At 34.0% G+C, this 26,066-nt stretch overlaps 2 protein-coding genes across 2 annotated transcripts; one reads left to right on the plus strand and one right to left on the minus strand.

The window, feature by feature from the left end:
• Positions 1–201: 201 nt before the first annotated feature.
• On the plus strand, positions 202–6,232 carry Kr-h2 (transmembrane protein 33-containing Krueppel homolog 2). Its single transcript, XM_077427239.1, has 6 exons — positions 202–411; positions 920–1,087; positions 1,191–1,372; positions 2,629–2,696; positions 3,946–4,079; positions 4,148–6,232. The coding sequence occupies exons 2-6, from the start codon at positions 927–929 to the stop codon at positions 4,371–4,373; spliced, it is 771 nt and encodes a 256-aa protein (XP_077283365.1). The 5' UTR covers positions 202–411; positions 920–926; the 3' UTR covers positions 4,374–6,232.
• On the minus strand, positions 5,585–25,635 carry Tmem131 (Transmembrane protein 131). Its single transcript, XM_077427228.1, has 21 exons — positions 25,277–25,635; positions 16,052–16,101; positions 15,747–15,977; positions 15,528–15,641; positions 15,328–15,450; positions 15,041–15,252; positions 14,261–14,405; positions 14,006–14,177; positions 13,786–13,921; positions 13,570–13,690; positions 13,323–13,493; positions 13,008–13,244; positions 12,730–12,921; positions 12,392–12,647; positions 12,161–12,309; positions 11,876–12,090; positions 11,476–11,790; positions 8,645–11,394; positions 8,424–8,570; positions 8,178–8,350; positions 5,585–8,109 (listed from the first exon to the last, which is right to left on the minus strand). The coding sequence occupies exons 1-21, from the start codon at positions 25,371–25,373 to the stop codon at positions 7,969–7,971; spliced, it is 6,147 nt and encodes a 2,048-aa protein (XP_077283354.1). The 5' UTR covers positions 25,374–25,635; the 3' UTR covers positions 5,585–7,968.
• Between the last annotated feature and the right edge of the window lie 431 nt (positions 25,636–26,066).

Below are 26,066 nucleotides of genomic sequence, written 5' to 3' on the forward strand. Positions count from 1 at the left end.
GTATTCTGCGCGCGCACATTAAACAAGGTTGTATGACAAAAAGAGAGATAATTTCACCGCATGCTACTCATATTATTTTTCGATCTTTGCGTTTTCGGGTGTTTCACTTTCGGGCCCGTGAGGTAGACCTCGGGTGAGGTACATATGGTAGGCACGGCCCTGACTGAACCGATATAAACATTCAAAAACCCTGTAGAAAAGAGTCGTTGCAGAGTAAGCATACACGGTGTAAAAGGTAAGTGGAGTAGTGTCGTGTCGTGATCACGGAGTCCAGTCGGCAGTCGGCCGTGGGAGTGGTCGTGACTGGTCGTGGAAGTCGCTTTCGCACGAAGCTGGACGAGTTGTGGTGGTGTCGGTGTCGGTGAAGTCTCCCGGCGGCGCCCCCTTCGAAGACTCCGCCCCCCCTACCGAGTGAGCCCCCCCCCCCCCCAACCACTTTGACAGCCACTGCCTTACCTCTAACCTAGTTAATCGCTGAACCTTTGCACCCGTCCGAACTATGGCCTTTGCAGCGCTCCTCGACCTTCACTTCACATCACTCGGAAAATCGCCACACTTTTCCCCAATTTCCCAATCGTAACACTTAACTTTCCCGCCTCGGTGCACACATCAGGTGAAAGTATCGTGATTGTGCACAATTTCGTTCCAAATTCCATACATATTCAGCGTTTAAATTGCGGCCCAAGTCAGTTCGCACCTGAACACATCACACTCATTTTCCAATTAGAAATTGATTGAAAGTTTGCGCAATTTCATTATAATCAACGAGAACTTGTCTAAGCGGAACGATATTGAATTATTAATTCCCATTCGTGACGCTCATTCTAGTACCTGTGAATAAAAAAACATTTTTTATTCATTATTTTCACCAAGCGGTAATTCTACATATCGTATATTAAATGTTGTTTTAAAATTGCAGAATCGAGATGGGCGATAGTAATAAAACTTCTCCGAGGACCGAGCAACCGCCACGAGGGTTCGAAGCTCTGAAAGCCCACGTAATAGCCAATAAAGTAGAGGTGGCACTGTGGCTAACCAGAGTTTTTACCATTATCTTGTGCTTGGGATATTTAATACCGATGTTTAAGTATGGCTTCGTTTCTGAATATCGTATAACATTCGAATTTTAAATTGAAATTTCTTGGAAATCAAATGCGATTCGCTCAAATGTGAAATAATTTTATTTTTAGTAATGCCAGCAATGCCTACTATAAAGCTTTGCTATCGAGCGCAGCGACGAGTGCTCTCCGATTACATCAACGACTTCCACGAGTGTCTATATCCAGAGAATTCTTAAGCCAGTTGATCCTCGAAGATTCGTGTCACTACTTATTGTTCTCGATGATATACCTTTATGTCACGCCGATTTCACGTATCCTTTTAAACGTTCATAGTAAAATTATTCGGTAAGCCAAGTATGTATGTTCCTCGACAAAAACTGTCTAAAATTATATCTTATCTATCAGATTATGGCCGAAGGTTTAGTAAACGTAGGTTAGTTGTAATGAGATAGTGTGAGAATTTATTTAGTACACGCTTAATTTGAGATAACTTATGAAAATGTTGACTTGAAATTTATTGGTCTATTGTCCATAATAATAAACCAAACATGACGTTTACACATTAGAATGAATTACATTTAGTACTTAAATGAAATTCAATATTTTGATTTTATATATCTACTAATGTTGCACCCGATGACATATCGTCGCATGGGTGTTGGCATATTAAGTTATTAAATAAATAAAAATTTAAAGAAATGTGTCATCGGTAGAGATCGAAGAACCTTTTTTTTGCACTTTAGCTTTGTAAATAGACCCCAAAAGCGCTGATTTCTGGAAAAAGCACGCTTCCAATCCGCCCTTCAGTCATCGGTCATGAGTTGGATCCCCCACGCAGTCCAATTTTTTTCAAATACCTTTTAAATATGTTTGATTGTTTAATATGAAAAAAAAATGGTAAAAACTACCTACCTACCTACATATAAACAATATAAAACACTGATAGAAAAATTAAATAAATTTTCGGTCTGTTTTCCTAGCGGAAACATTCGCATCGAACAGTATATATAGAACTTTTTTCTTTTGTTATTATTTGTATTACATTCGTACGTCGTTTTGTTGGAAGCGGTCTATCTTACGTACACATGTATGTTCTTATCGAAACGACTATTATAGTACGGCGAGCGTTATCTCAGACACACAGATGGAATAGCGAAATTATATATTTGATTTTAATGAAATTTTTTCCATGTAAAATTCATAATTATTAATTGTACTCTGTTTATTTTGTGTTTGAAGACATAAATAACCTTTATACAAAATACAAATTTTCCACTAAATTTTATTACGTCATTTGCAAATAGATTTTTATTTTTGCACTAATTCCGCGTTTTAAATATGTATATTACACACATATATGCTATAAATATATTAATATGTATGTAGTTACACTCTGTAACAGGTTTTTGCAAGGCCAAGCAGTATCTTCTGCGACACTACGTTGTAATTTATAGGAACAAAGTTTATTATATTAACCTTTGCGACATCGTTTTTATAATTTATAATATTTTAAACAAAAAACTATTTTAAAACTTCAAATCGAATATCTTCCTTAACAAAAATACAGTCGTCATTATTCCAGTGGGTCTATTCGGCTTGCTACATGCAGCCAGCTATGCCTTACCACTTTTGGATGCAAGTGTTTGATCTATCTGTAAATGTTATAGTCCAAGTGTACGTTTCGTTTGTTCATGAATGTACTAGTTAGTACCAATCTGACCAGTTATACTGTACACAAAAGAACAAATTGACAAATTGGTTTGTTTATGCACAAACTATTAGCCATAAGTTTAAGTATTTTCAATCGTTTGTCCCACTATCTATGTATGTATGTCTGCTTACCCTGGGTTGCAATTAGGGTTCTCAATCGAATGTTCATCCATACGAATATTCGAATAACCCATCGAAAATTCGTAAAATATTCATTTATACCATATCGAATGAAAATCATGTACACTTGAGGAATATAGGTAGTCATGTTTCTTTCAATATACCCAAGCGACCGTGCCAATAATGCTGTTCCAAAAATTCTTGGTCCTTTTACATGCGTCTTTATTTTGTTTCGAAAATTGATTCTTGAATCTACATATAATAGTTGACCGTAAAACAGTATACCTAGAAAGCATTATAAGCGGCATTCTTTATATTTACCAAGTCACTTGTATATACATATATCCACTGTAAATTTGCTTTTGATGTTCTCTTCGAAATACGGCGAAAATCATTTAATGTTTTTTAATTCTAATATATAATTTCGAAAGAGACTTTGTAACTATTGTTGGTTCGTATATCCGTGACGTCACAATATTTAAATAAAATAAAACTATTCAAATAAATTTAATAAAATGTTTACTATAAGATTGGCCATGTTTAAGTGGTTTATGTTACAAATACCGAGCGAAGCCTGGTAAAAACACTAGTACTTTATAAAATTCAAAAAGTAAACGATTATAAAAGTAATTAATGGTTAATTAAAATTAACCAATTATTATTTACTTTAATTAAATAATATTTCACTGACAATTTGTTAGAAATTTGATAGATAAATACTGGTGAAAGTCGAAAAAAAATACGAATAATTGAGAACCCTGGTTGCAATACTTTTAATATTAGCCAAAACGGGGATTATATCAAAGTTGTAATGCCGTTTCCATAGGATTTTCCTTTTGAATACTTGGTTTCAACAGTTCAAAAGTTTCATAAGACACTGGTGAATCTATTTGAAGATAGCTTTTGACTGTTGGCACTAAAACTAAAACCAATAGTTCGTGTATGAACAAAACTAGCACGTTCAGGAACGAACCGTAGTGAATACTTGGACTGTAACGTATCAACTACATATATACATATGTGCAATTTTTAATTGTAATTTTTCCAATTGCAGACCCTCGGACAAAATTCCTGTTGGTTCGCTCGACTCATGATATCACTAGTTGAATTACAATCACGTAACATTTTAAAAGTCGTCTCGTTAGCCGAAATCCTGTTGATGCCGACGTGTGTCATTATGATATTCTTGTAAGTAAAATTCGGTCGATATGTCTTCAGCTGTATCATTCCGTTTTCTAATGTCATAAAATATTTAGGGGCAGAGTGGGTTTGCTGACGCCATTTGCGTATTATCACTTCTTGACGCTGAGATATTCATCACGCCGCAACCCTTACACCAGAAACATGTTTAGAGAGCTGCGTCAGTGGACGGAAAACACCGCGGAGCGTCCGTTTATGCCACAAATCTTCAAGACCATCCTGATGGGTGCTGTTGCTTTCACGTGTCGTCTGGCGCCTGCACAGCAACCAGTGCAAGAATAATGTGTTCTTTGCAATCACATTTGCACTTGAAATCCCCCCAAATCCCTTAGTGCAATTGTATCTCTTTCACAAACGAGTGATGTACAAAATTGTTGTTAAAGTGTAATATATGCAATAAAATTTGAGAGCACGTTTTAGTTCTATGTACATACATAAAATAATTTGGCTAGTACTCGTTGCGTGGAAACTTTCCCTTTTTCTTTAACCATTGATACTTTCTCTTTAATATTAAAAATGATATTTCCAAATTCTACTTGCTATGCATGAATACTATACTGTATTATGTTAAAATTAACTAACAAGCGAATGCATTTTTGTGATTTTTATTATTATTGTTTAATTTATATTTTTTTTTCGTAATAATATTTCTTTTAACTTATTCCATACTTTAATTTAAGTGTTAAATTTTTTTTATTCTTTGTTAAATAGTTAAAAAGGTCAATATCAATAATTCATTTTACACTGCTGCCAAAATTTCAAAGACTTATAACAGAATATGCATATTCTGTTAACCAGTCCTCTTACTGTGACTGAACATTTCCTTCATATTTAACAAATCTATTATCAAATTTTTTTTAGACCAATTGGTTTAAAATACTTCTGAAAGTTGAAACCTAATTGAAGAAAAATGTGGCCCCTGTTTAGATACACTTAGTAAATGCAAATATAAGATAAATTTAACAGTGGTAATGGGTTAACATTGTTAGTTAAGTATGCAAATGTGATTTTATCCCGCAATCGCCTTCAATTACTCACCGTTTTACTTTAAAAATAGTTTAAGTCAAATTTTTTACTGCTAATCGAAGAATTACCTCATACGTGACGCGCGTAAGAAACTGTTTATAAAGAAAATTTAATATTATCAAATTCTTAGCTACCTGTTAAATGTTGTCAGTATTCATAGTTTAACTATCGATCACCGAATATTTGTACATTAATATTTTTACTACAATACATGAATTAACATCATAATTATCGGCACAGATTTTACATTTTTGCATTTAATAGAATTAAGGAATGCGGTGAAAGATAAAAAAAAATTATATTTTCTTTAACTCGATATCATATTAATATTGTAAAGGCAACAATGAAGTTCACATTTTTATGTATTAAACGTATTTTTAAGTACATATTGTTTTGTAATAAAGGAGATTTAAAAATAACATTTCTATTTTTATTCAAAGGGAAACTGCGATGGAAAAAATAATAAACACATTCTGAACAACATTTTATTTGTTTCTACATTCAATTTAGATGTAGCAGTTATTATTATTACATAAGTCATTTTTATAAATCCACATTCATGTAATTTATCAAATGTAACCAACACAAAAGTATAATATTATACCTTCAAAAATGAGTTTCCAAGTCAAAATGTGTGAAATTGTTAAATCACGAACACAATTTCGAATTTGCATAACATCACATGACATGAATCTACAACCTATGTATGTACTTACATACATATGTATTTCGAATACAATCAGTGAATAAATAATGATAAAAAAATATCGTCAGTCATGAAAACGTTAAAAAATGAATGAATCAAGTAATGACAGTATTTAAGCATATAAAAAATGTATATATGCCGAGGATGAACATTAGATGGACAGTGAACACCTCATAGAATGTAATAAAATCGTACAAAAACAATAAAAATAAATTATTTTGTAATTTCTTGACACTAGCCTGCAAAACACGTAAATCCAATACCAATAATTTCGTTCGGGAAAAAATGGAATCCGTTTTATTGCGCTTTTTTTGAGTTATGGTACGTAGAGGTGGATTTAGAACGCCATTTTGAATTCAATAGCAATGGAACAGTGCTCCATTATGAAATGGATTGAAAAATTGCGAACCACGGGTAACACAATGAAGAAAAAATCACCAGGCGCTCCACAAATGGCCAAGATAGAAAACTGCATCAGGAAAGATGGACATCACCTTTCTGACGCAATTTTTGCATATGGATATGCCATAAATGGCATATCCCCTCAAACGTGTTACAAGCATTTTACAAGTGATGATCTATTGAAAGTAAATATAAATTGTTTGTAAACATGGTGTACAACAAAAATCATTTTTTATGGCACTATAAAAAGTAACATTTCAAACTGACGCAACCAAAGATTTTACAAAATTGCAGTTAAACCGGCAGGTACTTGTAGGTTATACGGGTGCATCTGAGCATCGAGCATACACACGTATATGAATGATAGTACGTAACCTGAGATTCTTGTCGAGCCTATCAAACCCAACCGAACTCGAGGGAAAGTTTTAGCCATTCCAAAGTGAACCATCTTCAGGTGTGCATGCGCAAAATATAGGAAGATTATGGGGTCTGCGACTTAATTAAAACCGTTTAAAACTTTACTCGGTGCTCGGATGTGCCCGTATGACCATTAAGTGCCATCCAATATGTTTGTAATCGAAACAATGAGATTTCCTAGCATGTACATGTAATTTAAAAGTAAATTTCCCAGTCTAAAACGATAGAAACACCGCTAAACTTCCTATTACTTAATGAGCTTAAATAAACAATTAAGTCGACACTTCGGTTGAGTGACCTTTTTTCCGTGTGAACTGTTTGGTTATGTTTTAAGTGACAGTAACCATATTTAAAATATTAGTACATACATATATTAAAAAACATGCGTAAGTCACATTCGAGCGAAATTCACAAGTATGTATTATACAATTCATTAATATATAATGAAAGTTACGTCACATTTATTTAAAGATTAGCAACACCTACAAATATACTTGTTTAACATCAAAAACTATAATAAACCTCTGCGAATAATCTAAGAATAAAATTTCCTCATTCGACAAGTTTGTTACAGCAGTGATACGAATCATTACTTACATTCATTTTTAATACGTACATGTTGTGGACTTTCCATGAGAATTCCTTAGTGTTATTATACATAGATAGGTTAAATCTAGCTCAGTTATCATAAATTTAGTCTACTAGTCCTCACTCACCGCACCATGAAAATGGTCACATTCAAGAGGAAAAGAGTAGCTATACTTAGTTTTTACACTTCACTGTCAAAGTTGATAAAAGTTTAGTAAATCAGAAACTGATCGAACACAGAATGTATTGCACTCTAGTTTCTTCGGTTACGATGGCGTTAGTTTTTAAAACTTTCAAACGTTGGTCAAATATGATTGGTTCTGTTCTGATGAATCGAAAAGAAAAATTATAAAAAATCATATTCCTTACAACTTTAAAAAGGATTAACATTGATATAATCTCTGGTGAAATAAGGTTAGTTGATAAACAGAAGTTGATGAGAAAATAGGAATAATGAAGACGTCTATGCTTGTAAATTTGACTTTAATTTCGTAAATCATTACTGTGTATTAAAAATGCAACTTGACTAGATATTAAGTGATATTTTTTAATCGCAAAAGCAGACGTTCAACCGATTTTGAACAGGATCAAATAAAAAAATATAAAAAAAGTTTTAACATCGATAACAATAAGTAACAGGGCGAATTTTTAAGTTAACATAATAAAAATTAAATAAATAAAGGTTGAATTTCTGACCAGCAGATCAAGACTAGAACCATTTATTTACACTTAGGTTGTTTATTGATAGTGATTAGTGTGACCATGACCGTTGAGATCTTGATTATTCCCGTCGTAATTTTGTTGATTTGTCCACATATCCATCGACGAACCGCTCGACCAAATAGAACTCAACGAGCGATACGGATCAAACGAACACGTCTGAAAAATATGTCAAAATTTAAATACCTCAAAACAAGCAATATACAATTGATACAATATGCATTTACCTGTTGTGGTGACATCTGAGGTGGTTGAGAATACTGGGGCAAATTGTAAGTGCATGGTTGATTTGGTGTTACACTCGCCTGGGCGTGAGTAGATATGTTTGCAGTGTTTGAACTGTTTCCAGTGTTATTATAGCCCCAAAGCCATTCAGCAGCACCACAATCACTAGACGATACTAAATAGAAAGAATTATATGAAATAATTTCAAATTGATAATGTGATAATCGTACATATTTGACTGATCCTACTTGTGCTTCCGGAATTTGTAGATTGGATTTGTGTATTCGATGTGGTTAAAACTTGATTGTTCTGAGCGGCAGTAGTAGTAGTCACCGCTGAATTTAGCGTTGAAGGATTCCATAGGTTTTGTGGCGTACCCCATCCAATCTTGTTATCTAAAAGTGTATATTGTTTATAAATATTACAAGTAATATTTCCCATTTGGGACACTGTAAAAACAACTACAAACCGTTATAAATATTCCGAGAGCTATTATATTCGACATCAAACATATTATCGCTGTTTACATTTGTCATGCTGTTCATATGGCCCATGGTGTTTATGGGATCAGTTCCGTGTTCCCAAGGATTTATTTGTGGATCGTATGGTTCCATAGGTGAAATTTGCTGATTGTTCGAGTTCATTAATGACATACTATTGGTCGTTGCCAGGTCTAAAAGGTCACCACCAGAAGAAAGATCCAACATATTGCATCCCATGACTGGAGATAATCGTATTCCGTAATTATTGTGATGACTGCCAGTTTCGTAAGAATTTAAATTCAATGAATCCGAAGGTAAATTGACATTACTTTCAGTTTGGTTTTGATTAATGTTTTGCAACATTGGAGAACCAGGAATGGCGAACTGCATTCTGGGAATATTACTGCTGTTTCCGACAGTGTTAATAGATGAACCGATGGAGCCATAGTTCATTTGAGTATTATTTCCATGATTGGCGACATTCAAGTTGCTCTTGTTAAAGTCAGTACCGTAATACATAGTTGAATTGAGAAAATAGCTATCGTTGTTATTTGCGGAAGTATCGTCAGATACATTTTGAGAATGGGGATTAATCTGTTGCATATTAGGTACATATTGTGTAGGCTGATTTTCAGGAATCGATTCTGACCAAGTTTGTTTTTTGGAATAATAATTCGAACCAATGGGTCCGAGATCTGACGTTGATTTTGACTGTGATTCTGCTTTTTTTGAATCTTCGTTTGAATATTTACTGACATTTTGAGTTTGCACACTACTGCCATGAACGTTTGATTTTTGTTCAGACTTTCTAGAATCCTGGTTGTCTTTGGGATGGCTTATGAAATTATTTGTATAAGAGTTATCTGAACGAGCAACAACATCACTAAAGGAAGCTCGATTTTCCCAAACGGTAGGTATGGCTGGAGGCGTACTAGGTGAGCTTCTTGCTATACTAAATGAGCTTGTAGTATGAAGACTATTGTTATTGTCAGATTTTGATATGAAAGCAAAGCTTTTATCCAAAGAGCGTTTCTTGGATAACGGTTGCCTATCTCTTTTCTGGTTTGTTTTAGATGTTTCTTTCTTATTTTGCTTTGTAGGATTTGTGTTTTCCAATGAACTATTGGTAGAATTTTTGTTCTGATCAATGGGTTTTTGTTTTTCAACATCAGAATGTACTTTGGAATTATTCGAATTATTAGTGTTCTCTCTGTTCTTAGTCCATCTTTGGTTAGTTTCGCTTTGTGTAGAATTATGATTAGTTTGGGATTTGTGATCGTATTCCTCATCTTCTCCATCCCCCTCATAGTTGTCTTTGCATTGAGAAGCGCATTTAGCTTTTTTGATACTGGCAACGTTTCCCCCCTTTTTAGATGTATTACATGCAATACTTTTAATCGACGATGACGATGTTGAATTATCGTTTTCTTTGTCAGCGTCATCGTTATTAGAGCTCTCTGTGGTGGTAGACGATGTATCTTCTTCACAGCTGTGAGATTGGGGCGACACACATTTTAGTTTAGAATGTTTTTTATTATTATTATTATAATGACTCTGTTGACTGTTTATATCAATATTATCATTACTGCCACTGAACATTGTTGTTAACTTTTTAGGTACATCCGGTAGCTTGTGTTTATCAATAGTTGCGTCTTGCAATGTTGGTTTGAGCGTTTCACTAGGATCACATAAACTACCTTGTGATGGATATTTTGTGGGTGTTTTTAACACATTTACTATGGGATTCCGCGTAAAATTCTTCCAAGAATTATTGACCGGTTCTTTTACAGATTTTTTCTCTTTAGCATGTAAATCATGATCTACATTCAATTCATGCGATGCTGTGTCTGAAGCATTTGAATTTCTTTTGCCTAGTTTTTTTCTATTTCTGATAGTTGTAGTTTGACTGACATCCTCATACTTTTGAATTTGAACAGTATCAGTCTTTGGGCTTTCATTCATGAAAACATTTTCTGTATAATTCCAATTAGAAACTTTATAATTTGTAGTACTTTGGATGGTTTCTTTTGGTTTATTTTCGCAACATGTTACCCAAGTGTCCGATTTTTTACTCAATCCCATTTGTCCAATGGCTCGTAAGTCAAATGGTGCATGTACATTATTAGGATCTCTGACATAAAAAGCTGACATCAATGTCAAAATTTTATATGACTCATAGCATCCAGCAAACAGAACACAAAAACCAATAGCGATAAGAAGGGAAGAAGTCAAATTATGTAAACTCATTTCCCATGTCGGTCGTCTTAAAATAGAAGCGCATTTCGATGCCAATGACACAGGTATGGAAGAAACAAGAGTATAATTAACAAAATCATTCAACGATGTTTCTAATACAAGCAATCGTTGAACTTTTGTAAGCGTGAAATCAGGAGTGAATGCTATATCCACTTTGTGAGTTCCATTGGGTAACAACTCAAATGGTTCACAATTTAGAACTCTGAATCCATACCCCTCACATTCAATGCTATTTATAAAAAAGCGTGTTATTTTAACAGGAATAACTCCAGTATTTCTAGCGACGAAGGTTCGCTTTACTGTAAAATTAGGTGGAGTAGTAACTTTTTTATTTTTATCCCTGTCACAATCTTTTAAGTGTTTTTCAGTTATATCAAACAGCAAAGGAGTTGTTGAACCTGGTTTTCTGTTACCAAATTTCAAACTTGCAACCACTCCCTCTCCGGTCAATCTGAATGCTTCAATTATGGTTAGATTATTTCTGAAACAACAAGATAATTAGACAAGTTATTCGACTTTGAAATTTAGTTTTAATTATAAAAATGTACTATATTTGAATTACCTAATATATAAAACTGTTGATATTTTTTTTGAAAAATTTGTTAAAAACGCAACCGTTACGTTTTTCTCGCTGCCTGGAGGCAACATGAACACACGAGAATCAGGATGAGGCATTAGATATGACGGTAACCAATAAAAATCATTAAAGTGCCAAGATTTTGTATTGTAACGTTTATCGTTGCATTTTTCTTTTATTCTACTATTTTCAGAGCAAACATTTTTACTCGATTCAGAAATAGTAAGATCAGGGAAATAGAAGGCTTTATCTGATGATGCCTCACACCATTCATTATTAGGGCATTCAGTAAGTTTTAATCTGAAATTCCATATTATATAATAAAATTTACACACACAGAGATGGAAAATGGTACTGAAAAAAGGAATTTGCAAAAAAATCTCACCTATCAGGCATATTTTTAATGCTATCAGTATCAGGTAGCATCCAATCAAACAGGAGTTGCACAACCAAAGGACGCGTAAGTGAAGGATTGCTTAGTTTAAAATGGAAATATGAAGGTCGACCGACTTGACCCAAAGGAGCCAACAATACAGTTGTTCCCTTATATAATTTTGGCCAAATAAAAGGTACGCTAGTTGTTAACATGTGATTCCGTACCTAGAGATAAAATCGTACATTAGAATCTACTTTTAACAAACTTTAATTTTAGAAAACTTTTTAGTATTACTTGAGTGGTATCCAGTCTAATAGACATATTTGTATAAGTTGACAAAGATGTGAGATTCATGTATAGACTATAGCGTGAATTGAGTACACGCACATCCAAATCCAAAGTATCAATGGGGAGTGTTATCCTAGAAAGCCACTGTTGACCAACTGTAATAAGTGAATGATTGCACGTTACAATGATTGCTTTTGGCAAATGCAATAATGACAAATTTTGATGGTATTTGAAAACCTGTTGAATTTAAATCTAGTCCAGTGTAACACCTTCCGTCGCATAATAAATAGGGGTCGTAATGTAACCAACCGATTTTGCTCAATGCTGAAGCAAAAATAGTAGAAGATGCTATTTCTGATACGTCTTTGACACCGACATCGTGAGACTTTTTGTAAAATAGTCGCCGGTCATACGGAACAGCTTCTACTGAAACCACATCCATATCAACAGGAAATGTGGATTTGATTTGTAATTGAAAAGCACAAAGAGTGCCCTATAAAAAATATACATAAATTAACAATATAATACTGAAAGTTATGTAAAATACAAAATGAAGAATCAATGTATACACTTACAGGAAAGCAATCTTCAAAAGTCGACGGTTCTGGCTGTGAAAGCCGACCGCCATTGGCTGCTGTTAATGCCACGGGCACAATCAGCCGTTCGTGCACCGTGGCTACCCAAAATTCTCCTCGTAATGAGGCTGCACTGGCCGGTGCCACAACCGATACCACCAAAACTGCACACCATTTGGCTGGAATGCATGTCTACAACAATTTCACGATTAAAATTAACTAATTCACAATAAATAATATTTTATGCAAATGAATTATACAAAAGAAAGTAAACATACACATGCGGTTACATTGGATGCAGACCCAGCTCCTAATTCGAGAGTGGTGGGTGGTTGGGCTGAACAGCCAAGCAACTGTACCGCTGTTCCCGGCAAATCAGCTCCGCTACCACGGACACAAACAGGTACCGGATTAGAATTACGCAATATGAGTGTAGCACGAGTGGTGCTTGACACACCAACCAAACCCAGATCTAAAATTCCTTTGTTAGACGGTCTGGGAGGTATGGACATCAACTACAATTCATAAAAGGAGTAAGAGTCAGTAAACTGAGGTATATATTTATAACAAAAAATGAAAATTTATACACTCACAATTTCTAATTTACCATTGTAAATATAAACAGGAATAACTTGAGATGAAATATTTGTTACAAGAGTTATTTTTGATTCGAATTTTAAAGATTTTGTCCAGGACTTTAATTGTATTCGAAATCCGTGTTGAATTGTGTTCACTTTAAAATCCTGAGGATAAAAAGCGGTTATCTAAAAAAAAAATAGTAACTCGTTGAAATCAAATCAAAATTGGCAATAAATTGTAAAAATATATATTTTTAATTACCTCAAAATATTTATCAATTCCCTTTCCAAGTATTAACTCAGTTGCATAAACTCCAACTTTGAAAATGTTTTTCAAAAGAACTTGTCTTACAACGGTTATACCCGATTCAGATGACAAATATCTAATAAGAAACATATGCAAACAGAAATGTAAAAAACAAATTAAAATTCAATTAAACCTTCAAAGAAATACGCATCGGTTCAAAAGCAAAAATACCTTGTGACTGATTCATCGTTCATGACTAGTCCTCCATTCAAAGGTTCTGATGAATACGGAATTTCAATCTTTTGATCATTTTTCGTAGCAATAACTATTTTACCACAACACTGACCCGAATCAAATGCTTGTTTCCCTACAGTAAGAAAAATGTAAACTATTCAATACCAGAAATCAAATTAAACAGAGAAATGCAACAACCATCTAAACAAAAACTTACAATGAAGAGTCAAAGTTGCAACATGTATATCTGACGGTGAAAATGGTGGAAGAAGAGTCCGTGCATTTGTGAGAACACGTAATCCACCCCCAGACACACCGTCAACATTATCTACTGTAATTGATGAAATTCGAACCGGTTTTGGAGAACTATTTCCCATAAACAATCGCACCTAAAATTCAAATTCATTTTCAATGTGTAAAAAAAACAACAACCAAATAATATAATAATGAAAATTAAAAAAATAAATGAAACCTTTTTTGGAGGATCTCTTGTGCCACCCAGGCCAAAGTCGAAAAACTGTGGCACTGCATACGGTCCAGATTCAGAAGCCGTGATTACTTCTACAGCAACGACTAATACCGATGACAACATAGATGCTGTTCCATGTAACTTAATTCTACAAGGAAAATTAAATCGTATTTGAATCAAATAACAAAGGCAACAAATTAATTGGTTAGTTTATAATTCCAAAAGTGGTTAGTAAAAAAATAAAAAATTTATCAGTAATTAATTATAAACTTGATCAGTAGAATATAATTAACGATCAGTAAATTATTAATTTTTGTTCAGTAAATAATTATTTTTTTATCAGTAAATAAATCCTTTTTGATCAGTACTTTATTTAAATACTGATCAAAGGATTTTTTATCAGTGAAATTATAATTTTTGACAGTTGGATGATAGCGCATATATATATAGCATTCCCAGTCTCCTCATGGTCCACACACCGTAATATCCTTCCAAACACATTGTAATATCTTTTTTTTAAGTTTTATTTCATCATTATTTTCACAAAAAAAAAAACATCGTATCAGCATTATTTATCATTTTAGTCTAATAACTGATCATTTAGTTTATTAACTGAGTATATGACAACTGATCACAGCGTACTGATCATTTAGAATACTAACTGATAATTTCGAAATATTTACTGACAATTTAGTTATTTTTGTTGATAAAAGCTGAATAAATTACTGATCAATTAAATACACGCCAATAACAAATAATAATTTGTCAATAATGAATAATTACCGGACATATGCTGTCTGATGATGAGGAGATTCTTTATCACGAATGGGCAACTGATGCGGTACAATCGGCGGTACAGGTGGTGGATTATAATGCACAGTAATAATTGGACGTGTCGTATGCGGTGGAAGTAGCCACAAAGTCTGCGGCCCTTCGAGTCCACCACCAGGTAGTTCCAAGAGTACATTTCCACCCGACGAATACAATTCCGTAACCTGCACAAAAATCGAAACGAACCACATGAATATTAACTCAGCGTCGACAGTCTATCACCACGTTATATAAAATACCTGAATAGGATAATCGTGTGGATTATGCATGTAAATGAGCGATGAATATGAAGCATTATGTGGCAAATATATCATCATCATCGGTTGTATTCGGTAAGAGCTCGGTGTACTTGTACCGGACATCTTTAAAGAGTGAATCGACAATATAATTTACATAGTTAAATCGACTGGAAAGTTAGGAAGAGGATAATGAAATTTACCAAGTATTTGTGAATGCCTTCGGAAGTATGTATAAACAAACACGTATCCACCGGACCTTCCATCCTACCGAGAAATACAACATTGAAGGATGTGTTACCATTCGGAGGAATGACCTAGTATCACAAATAACAAAATTAGTGCCTCAGAATGGGAGCTTTAAAATGTTAGCGCGAATACGAAATATAAATAAAAAAAAACGTACAAAACATAAAACAAACCTTGTCTTCGAAGAACGAGCTGTGAAAATGCGTCGTGTGACCAGATATAGATGTTAGATGCACGGTGCGATTTAACTTATTCGTAATCACCACTCGTTCAATATGAGGCATTCCCAAAGGTCGTGCACCGAACGTTAACTTCGACGGAGAAAAATTCAGCGCATACGTTTCACTTCCGGACACCACGACATGTGAGTTTATATAATCGCCGCCGCTCACATCTCCCAACGGCTGTGAAAAATTCAATCACCATTAAGATGCATGAATAAATCGACCAACGTTACACCGACCGAATAATTTGATACCTGGTAGCTGACTATGGACATCCCATCCAGCAATGAATCTTCTATTCCAACTGAAAATACAATAAAAAGCACTATGAATCTTCCGAGATGCATCTCCTAATACTTACGTAAACAATCAATTTCTGTATTAACTTTTTTACTGTGATAACCTCTACGTGTTCATACGCTTTGAATGATAAGATAACTTGCCTTTAACAAAGGTGTAAAAGGTGATTTAAAACAATACAAAATAAATACTATAGTTATTGCATCAATCACACTTCGATCATATTACAGTTAATAATGTTTTGATACAGTACAGATAGAAATATAATTTGACAGATATCATTTGATTGATAAATTTCTTAACCAAAGCAAAATCTAGTATGAATGTATGTTAACTGAAAGAAATATTCAATAAATAACATCGAAATGAAATAAAGGTCAAATTAAGTCAGTTATAGATCAAATGTAAGATTATCGCATCACTCAAACTCACCATGCGGTTGTAATATTTAAATAAATAAAATGTAATAAAAATGACGGTAAACGGACTACTAGTCATATGTGAACCAGTCACAGGACAACCGGTCGCTGTAGATCGGTCACATGTGATCACCCGTCACACTAAAACTGGTCACACCCTAAAATCGATCACGAGAAAACTGGTTGACAGATTTTAGGGTGTGACCAGTTTCTCGTGACCAGTTTTAGTGTGACGGGTGATGACGTGTGACCGATCTAGAGCGACCGGTTGTCCTGTGACCGATTCACATTTGACTAGTAATAACCGAACCAAAAATGACTTGTTTATTGATAAAAACTGAGGGGTCACAGGTTCGATCCCAGACCGGGTGTTGCTGGCCAGACGTTGGATATATGTGACTTCAGGTTGATCGTTTCCTATCAAAGTTTGCCAATTTATCTGATTTCATTGTTGGGTACTTATTGGTTATATGGGCGCAACCGAGTATTCAGTATACACACACACTGACAGAAACAAATACAGTTTTAATAAAGTGACAGTACGCAACCAGTGAAATGACATCGAACAATCGCATCACTTTCAATTGTTCGATGTTTTCGATTTTTTTTAATTACATGAAGCTATACACAAGTTTTTTTGGTTTTATTATTTGATTTCAACTATTTAACATGTTTTACGATTAAAAAAGATTATTTATATTTTTAAATTAAGGCGAGATACGAATTTTAAAAAAACATGCAAAATAGGGCATTTTTCTTATGTGTTTCAAATGTCTCTAGCTAAAATAATATTACAGTATATATTTTTCTATGAATTAAAATACATAGGCAATGGACATGACAACAATAAATAGTAATATAATAATTACTAGACAATCGTCTTGCTTCTATGATGGGATGGTACCTGCCGGCTGGGACAATACGACTTTTTTAGTATGTCGTCCGAAATTTCTGCAAACCATACATTTTCAACAGTTTTTTTAACTCATAATTTGCCCCAGGGTGTTGTTTTTATTCCCTTTGCTTTATAATAGCCTGTAAATATTCGATAGGTTGTAAGTCGGGACTATTGTCTGGTCTATAATATGGTTTTCAAAGCAATTGCAATTTTTAGCATTCTTTGGGGTGTAAAAACTGTTAAAGTGGTCAGTAGCAGTGAGAATTCAGTGGCGGGGCTGCAGAGATGAATCGGTCTGTAGTGGCTTGTTGACTACACCGGTGACCGAATTCAAACGAAAATACCATGCATTTATACTATACTGGGAGGGCTGCAGCCCGCAGCCTGTAAGGACAAGCCGCCACTGGTCAGTAGCCTTTTTTACGAATAGACAAATTTTAACTTAATGTTTTTGCTTGTTTAAAATATGGAGAAAAAAGCAATTTCACATATTAAAGATAATTATTAACTCCGATTCTTGGCGAGCCTAACAAATTCATGTAATAAAATATCAAAGGTAGCTAAACTTTTAGGCATTGCAAGCGACTCGCTTACTGCTATTGGTAATTAAATTTAAATAAATTATATAAATTACAGTAATTAATTATACTCTCACAAATTATGAAATCGAACATTAAAATAGCATGTAACTCGATTTGAAGACTTGATATTTTATTATTGTGTCAAGTATACTTCAAGTATGTACGTAAGTGCATGTCTCCCAAGTCTCACAATGTGATTGTTTAGGATTATCGACATCTTGGCTACAAATATGAATTATGAGTATAATATAATAGAGTTGATTTTATGTTGTATTATACAACAAATATTTCTAATGATCCCCATTGCATTCTATAGAGTCCAGACATGGAAAGCTTCTAAAGAGAGAAATGGTCATGTTAGATGTCTTTGAAATGTGGTGCTGGAGATAGATTTCATGGATCGCAAGATGAACGAACATCACCTTCAAAAAGCTGGCAGTTTCAGACTCTCCACAACATTTTATTTTATTTTTTATATATATATATATACCAGGAAGACCCCAATGCGCCTTCCTAGACAACGAATTACAAACATTGCAGCATTTTTTATCACATAAATCACTGTATTTCGAGAGGCTGGAGAGTACGAAATTAACACTTAATTAATTAATGAATAGACTTTTACATAAATTTTTACATATTGTTCATAATTCAAATATTTATGACAGCGGGTAGGATGATTTTTTCAAATTTGGGGAACCGTTTCAACAGTGAAAATCAGATAAATTGGCAAACTCCGATAAGAAACGATCGACTTGGAGTTACAAATATCAAAGTCTAACTAGCAATATTAAAGATTAGCACAGGATCGAACCCAGTAATATCTCGGTGCTAAACATAAAAGCAACTACCGAGCCATATTGCTGGCTAGAATCTAACATGTAGAAAAAGGATTTGGTCATATTGCTAGGAAGGATGTGAAGAGTCTAAACAAGCTGGTAGTCACCGTATCACTGGAGGAAGGCGAGCGAGACAGTTTCCCATAAGATTCAGATAAGATTAAAGAACTGATGGGATTGTCCTTAAACGTTGATTTCAACTAGACACAGGACCGGGAGAAGTGGAGGTGGATCGTCCACCTGTTTCTAGACGATATAAATGACCACGACGTTTAGCATTGATCAAACGAGAAAGAAGATACTAAAAAAGACTAATTATCAATACTTTTCGTATCACAATGATAAATTGCCCGAATAATCAAATGTTTGTAGATTTCAAGTATGGAAAATCTTTATATTTCCAGTTTCAAATTTTATACTCAAAAAGTTGAAGTTCAACGGATTTTTGATCTAATGTTAGCTTTGAATCTAACTAGCGTTTAGTATTTATATTTTGCATAATAGAATATTCTATTTACACGTGGTTTATTTATTTTTTTTATTTATTTTAAACAGACCATTGTGGCATAACAGGAATTCCTAAAGCGCCACAATGGTCAAAAAATATAACACAAAAAAGAAAAAAAACAAAATAACAATTAACATAAACATAAATACATCCATACATACATAAAAAATAGCATTTATAATAACAGATAAAGTAAAAATATCAAATAAAATATAGCATAAGGAATGCCTTGCACCTACAGCCAGTTTCAATAAATATGTAAGAAACAACTACAAATACAAAACATCCCTGTAAGGCCCAAATGGAAGAGAGTTAATCAAAATTTCACTCATAAATCACAATCAATCATGAAAACAATGAAAACAATTTTATTTTATTAATTGAAAAATCAACAGACAGGATGTACAGAGATAGGTATAAAAAAAACAAAAAGTAAATAAATAATATATGTAACATCCGAGTCCAATAATAGATTTTTACAAAAATGAAAAAGATAAATATAAGGAAAACAAATTAAAAAGTAAAGAATAAAGGCATGACAAAATATGTAGTACATTGCATAATTAAACTATAGTATTAAAATATTTGGAAAAGGTTATAAGATAGAATATAAGAAGAAATTGAAATTTACAAATATAAAAAACAAATGAAAAAGGTAAATACAAAATAAACAAATGAAAAGGAAAAGAATGAAAGCTATAATATGATTAAATAGCACATTACATAACTAAACTAAAGTATAAAAATAATGGAAATATTGGAAAAATAGAATAGGAGAAAAAATGAATCAATCGGTCAAGATTCTCTTGATGTTAGACCTGAATTGATGTAGGGAAATACCAAACAGATCAACCTCATTCAGCTCTCCGTTAAACATACGATAAACGCGCTGCAGATAAAAATATTTTTGGGAATTAGTATTGAAAGGATCAAGTGAAAAGAGTGCAACGCGTCTAGAGTATCGAACTGGGATTCTGAAATTAACCTTATTCAGTAAATCAGAACAATCAAGGAAACCATTTATGAGCTTAAAGAAGAATATAGCATCAGTATGTCGTCGCCTGACAGAAAGATTGTTAAAAGAAAGGATTTTTAAAATGTCGGAAACAGTAGAATGGGTATAGGTAGGAAAAAGGTAGCGTAAGGATTTAATAAATTTAAGTTGAACTTTCTCAATACAATTAATATGGGATAAATAAAAAGGTGACCAGATAATTGAGGCAAATTCAAGGTGAGACCTTACAAAGGAAAAATAAAGTAATTTTAGTACATAAGGATCATTAAAGGGTTTTGTTGAGCGGAGTAGGAATCCAAGAGATTTAAATGCTTTGTTGGTAATAAAAGAAATATGTTCAGAGAAATCTAGTTTATTATTGAGTATTACACCAAGATCTTTAATAGAAGATGACGTGTTAAGGATTGAATGATTTAATTGATATTGATTAGTAATAATTGACTTATTTCTAGTGAAATTTAAAATAGAGCATTTTTATGAAACAAACACAATGCCATTTTGAAGAATTGGAACATTGACAACTTTTAATGATAAACAACTTAGTCAATGGAATATTGGGAAATGTGGATGTGGCTCGATTTGCAATACAAAATGGAAAAATTATCATCACCAAAATGGAACCTTATTTGAGTGCTCATAATTGCCGAAATTCTCAATGCTTTTTGGATAGGATAAATATTCAGTAATTTCGTATTAAACTGTATAAACCGAAAAGAAGCGAACGACTCGATTGCTGACATACACGTATATCAAGTATTTAACGTTATTGTTAATATCTAATATATAATTTCGAAAGTTTGTATCGTTTGGGAACTTCGAAAACAAAACAAAGTTTCTATGACGACAATTCAATTGGTTGAATATTATATTATTATTCGATTCAAATAAATTTAAGGGGGTATTCTAGTCTAGAAATTTGAAGAAATCGATTTTTTTTCTTTCATATTTTCAAAGCTTAAACCTTTAAAAATATGTCCTAAAGAAGATTTTTTAAAATTCAAATTATTTTCGGAGATATAGCTGCTTTAGTGACGTGGCATCTGACCGGCACGTAAGCTAACCCGAAACTTTAAACGCGTTTTTCTCGAAACTACTTTTTTCGAGACGGTTGACATGATATCTCAAGTTATACTGGACCAATTTACTTGACATTTGGTGTGAGCCTTTTCTATACATTCCTCTATCGCATGAACTAGAACTATGACAAAATTCCAATTTTTACTATTTTTAAAAAATTCGGAAGTCAAAAAAACTGGTAAAAAATAGACTTTTTATTTCAAACAGCCGCTTTAAAACAAAATTACATTTATAGTATAAATTTCAAATTATTTGAAAATTTTATTTAAAATTATTTTATTTAAAACTTAATATAAAATGCTATTTTGCGAAAAAAAATTTGTTTGACTTTTCCGTAGTTCATGCCATAGCAGCATTTGTTTGGATTAAGAATTAATTTACTTTTTTGATTTTGGAATACTAGGAGGGTTGGAACCGTGTCAACCAGGGCGCACCATTTTTTTGAGACCCCTCACTTCATCAGCCTGTAACTTTTTGAATTTTTTCCTTTGATCTTCTTTTCTATGTATTCTTCAAACATTAATAAATATTTGGTAAAATAATGGCTAGTAAAAATATTTTTTGTTTTTTTTATTGCACCTGAAAAAATACCTAAAATTCATGCCTCTAGACTAGAATACCCCCTTAATAAAAAAAAGCATGAATATTTACAATTAGATTCGCCATGTTTAAGCTGTTTATATTACAAATACTGAGCGAAGCCGGGTTAAACAACTAGTAATATAATAAGTGTGAATCATGTTATAAAGGATTTTATCGATAAAAAAATGCTGATGAACCAAATTAAATAAATACAAACAACTGACAAGTACGTCAATAAAAGTATTTGAATTCATCACAGAAATGGGTCGTATTATTGATTATTGACAAACTAGTCTAAAAATGCGAAATGATTTTATTAAATTTGTTACTAGGTCAGCGGTTTCCAAACTGGGAGGCGCGGACTATTGCCAGGGGAGGCGCCAAAACTTTTTAATAAAAAAATAATTTTCATACCATAATATCTACAAATAAATAAAACTTCATATCGTAGCTTAACAGTAAAAATTCAATGCATGAATGTTTATTTTTATTTTTCTCTCATTTTTATATACACATTTAATTAGCAACCTTTCTCGAAGAAAACCTCTCGATAATTTAATTGTTAAACTTGCCTATTTGGTTGAAATTTTTGGAAAATTGAGGGGTTTAAATAAATCAATGCAGGGATCAAAAATACATCCACTTGTTCAAAAAGACAAAGTAAAAGCTTTCATTAAAAAGTTGAAGTTATGGAAATTAAATTTACAAAAGAATGAATTGGATATGTTTTCACTTTCCAAAGATTTCTGGGCCACAGCCAATATTGAAGCAAGTACAAATCTTTTTATTGACCTCTTGGATGGTTTAGTGCTGCATTTTTCCAATTATTTCAAAGACCTTGATTTCTCAAAGTTTTTGTGTATACAGAATCCATTAAACTACAATGAAGAAGACGAATTCGAACTGACAACCATCGAAAAAGAAAAATTGATAGAATTATCATGCGATAGCTCACTAAAAAAAAAGTTTCAAAATGAAACCATAATTCAATTTTGGATGAATCTTAGTGGAGAGTATGAATCTTTGTATTGCAAAGCAATGCAAGTGTTTCTACCGTTTGTAACGTATTATTTATGCGAAACGGGCTTTTCGGCACTAGCTGCAATGAAAACCAAATATCGAGCCAGGTCAATAGTCGAAAAGGAGTTACGAGTGGCACTCTTCATATTGCCCCCAAGATTTGATAAACTTTGTGCCAATAAACAACAACATCATTCGCATTAAATTTTGATGTGTTAGATGTAGTTTAATTAGTAATTTAATATAATAATAAATATACGTGTTCGTATAAATTTATGTTATAGCAAAACCTTTTTATTATTCTGTCTATTGTAGTGTTCAGTATTTTTTTTTTAAATAAAGGTTTATTATTTAAAACGTGTCTATATTATTATATATATTAAAAAATAAAAGGTAGGGAGGCGCGGAAAAAAAAAGGAGGCGTAGTAGCATAAAGTTTGGAAACCGCTGTACTAGGTAGAATAAATGTATATATTTTTTATTTTACAAAATCAATTAATCAAGCACACTCGTCTAACAGATTGCTCAAAAGCGACGAGTGTGCTAAAAAGATTAAGAAGTACAATGGGAAAAAATACATGTTAAATAAACAAATTATATATACAAATATACAAATTAAATAAGGAAAGGATAACTAAATAAAACATGAAATCATAATTAGAAACACTAACTCAATCTTTCTAAATGGTCACGACCTCCATAACTTAAGAAGTGGTGCAGAGAATGAAGAGAGACGTGACAAATGTCAATGGCACCATCCAGTGAATTTAAGAAACGGAGGCCGCGAGGAATGAGAGAATAACTAAATGCCACAGTTCTAGCTAAAGGAGTGTGAAAAAGGGGACGATGGCGGGTCCATATCACACTCTCTGGAGCATGAAGGCCCAACTCAGCCAGGATAGACGGACAGGAGATACAGCCTCTAAATATGGAAAACAAGAACTTGATGAGGGCAACACTCCTCCTGTGGTCAAGAGAAGTGTAGCCGACCATACCCATGACGAATTTTGAAGGAAATAAGTATGGGTAAATCCCATATTGCTCCTTATAAACCAGTCTGAGAAATCGTCTTTGGACAAGTTCAAGCTTCACAGATAGAGACTTGGTGTAAGGATTCCAGATTATAGAGGCGTATTCCAAGATACTCCTAACTAGAGCATTGTACAGCAATCTTAAAACAGCGGGATTATGGTAGTGTCGAGAATTACGAAAGACAAACCCAAGCATTCGTGAGGCAGAGGAACACACAGAGTCGATATGAACGGAGAAATTTAGGTCACTCTGGAATGCAAACCCAAGATCAACAGTTGAATCGATCCAGTTCAATAAAAAGTTACCAACAAGATATGGAAAGGTACGATCGGGGGGTGGATCTGGATCTGGAGTAACACATAACCTTGCACTTGGAGACATTAAGAGGCAAACAGTTGGTTAACGACCAATCATGAAGAGCATTAAGATCATCTTGTAAAAGCTCGCAAGAACGTTCAGAATCGAAACTCAAATAGAGCTTTAAATCATCAGCGTATAGTGAGAAACGAAAATTGACCAGTTTAATACTAATATCATTTACAAATAAATTGAATAACAAGGGCCCTAGGTTAGAGCCTTGTGGAACTCCTGAGCCAGAGAAATAGAGACGGGAGCAAGCGGAACCGAAGGCTACAAATTGTTGACGATCCAGAAGATAAGATCTAAAAAACTGGACCAATCTGTCATGAAATCCGTATGCGGACATTTTCTTTAATAAAATACAATGATTTAATTTATCAAAAGCTTTCTGGAAATCGGTATAAATTACGTGTACAGATAAATGACGGTCTAGAGAACGGTGAACATAATTGGTAAACTCAAACAGATTCATGTTCATCGACGTATGCGTTATATGTATATTGTCACTGTTTTGACCGACATATCGATTGAATTTGAAAACGCGAACGCACCACACCACATTCATATACGTATAAAATGGTGACATTAACATTGAAATAAAAACATCGTTTTATAAATAGTGACGGCATTGGAGTAACGGCGATCGTTTTTCGTGGAGCACATATGGTCAGTTTTGACAGGCGTTGTTGTGACAAGAGAATGTGAGATGTTGTGTTGTCGGTGCTGCTCGCCTGGCATCAAAGACGATATCGTATCAGACGAAACCTGATGGGGAAGTAGGGTTGGGGTGGGGTGGGGTGGGGTGGGGTTGAGGGGAATGTAGTGCAGTGGTGTATTCATATTCGTACCCGTGTGCGTGTGCGTGTGCGTGTGCGTGACAGTGTGTGTGGCGGGCATGAGCGCGTGCGCCAACGCCACCAGCAGCAGCGCCCCGCGCGCCCCCATCCCGGCCGTTGTCGCTGCCGCTGCCGCTCCCTCTTCCGCTTCCACTTCGGCGCCCGCTCCCCTTCGCGCCCCCCCCCCGCACTCTCCTCGCCCCTCGCCCGTCTCCCGTCTCGCGACTCGCGACTCGCGGAGTCTTTGCTCGGGCAGCGCCGATCACTCGTCCAATGACGACCGCCGCCGGCCGCCCCGCGCGCCGCTCTCCCACTCTCCCACTCTCCGTTCTCCTCTCCCTTTCCCCCACCGCTTCGTCTCCGTCGCACTCCCCCGCCCGTCCCCTCTCTCTTCTCTCGCCTCCCCACTCTCGCCAATCGCGAATACTGCCACTACGCGCACTACTGCCACTCTAACTGTAAGGATTGTAAATAGGTTTTTGAGCTCTTTTTCCTATTATGCTGTAGATTAACATTAGAATAATATACTATACTAGCTGTATTACCCGGCTTCGCTCAGTGTTTATAATATAAACCGCTTAAACATGACTAAGCTAATTTAATTAAAAAAAAAAAAAAATTAAAAAAAAATTTAAAAATTAAAAAAAAAAATAAAAAAAAAATAAAAAAAAAATCAAAAAAAAAAATTAAAAAAAAATAAAAAAAAAATAAAAAAAAAATTAAAAAAAAAATTTTTTAAAAAATCAAAAAAAAAAAATCAAAATTTTTTTTTGCCTTCTAGGGCTTCGCCCTCGGCGCCCCC

This window comes from Arctopsyche grandis, chromosome 1 (assembly GCF_051622035.1).
Source record: "Arctopsyche grandis isolate Sample6627 chromosome 1, ASM5162203v2, whole genome shotgun sequence".
NCBI classification, from domain to species: Eukaryota; Metazoa; Arthropoda; class Insecta; order Trichoptera; family Hydropsychidae; genus Arctopsyche; species Arctopsyche grandis.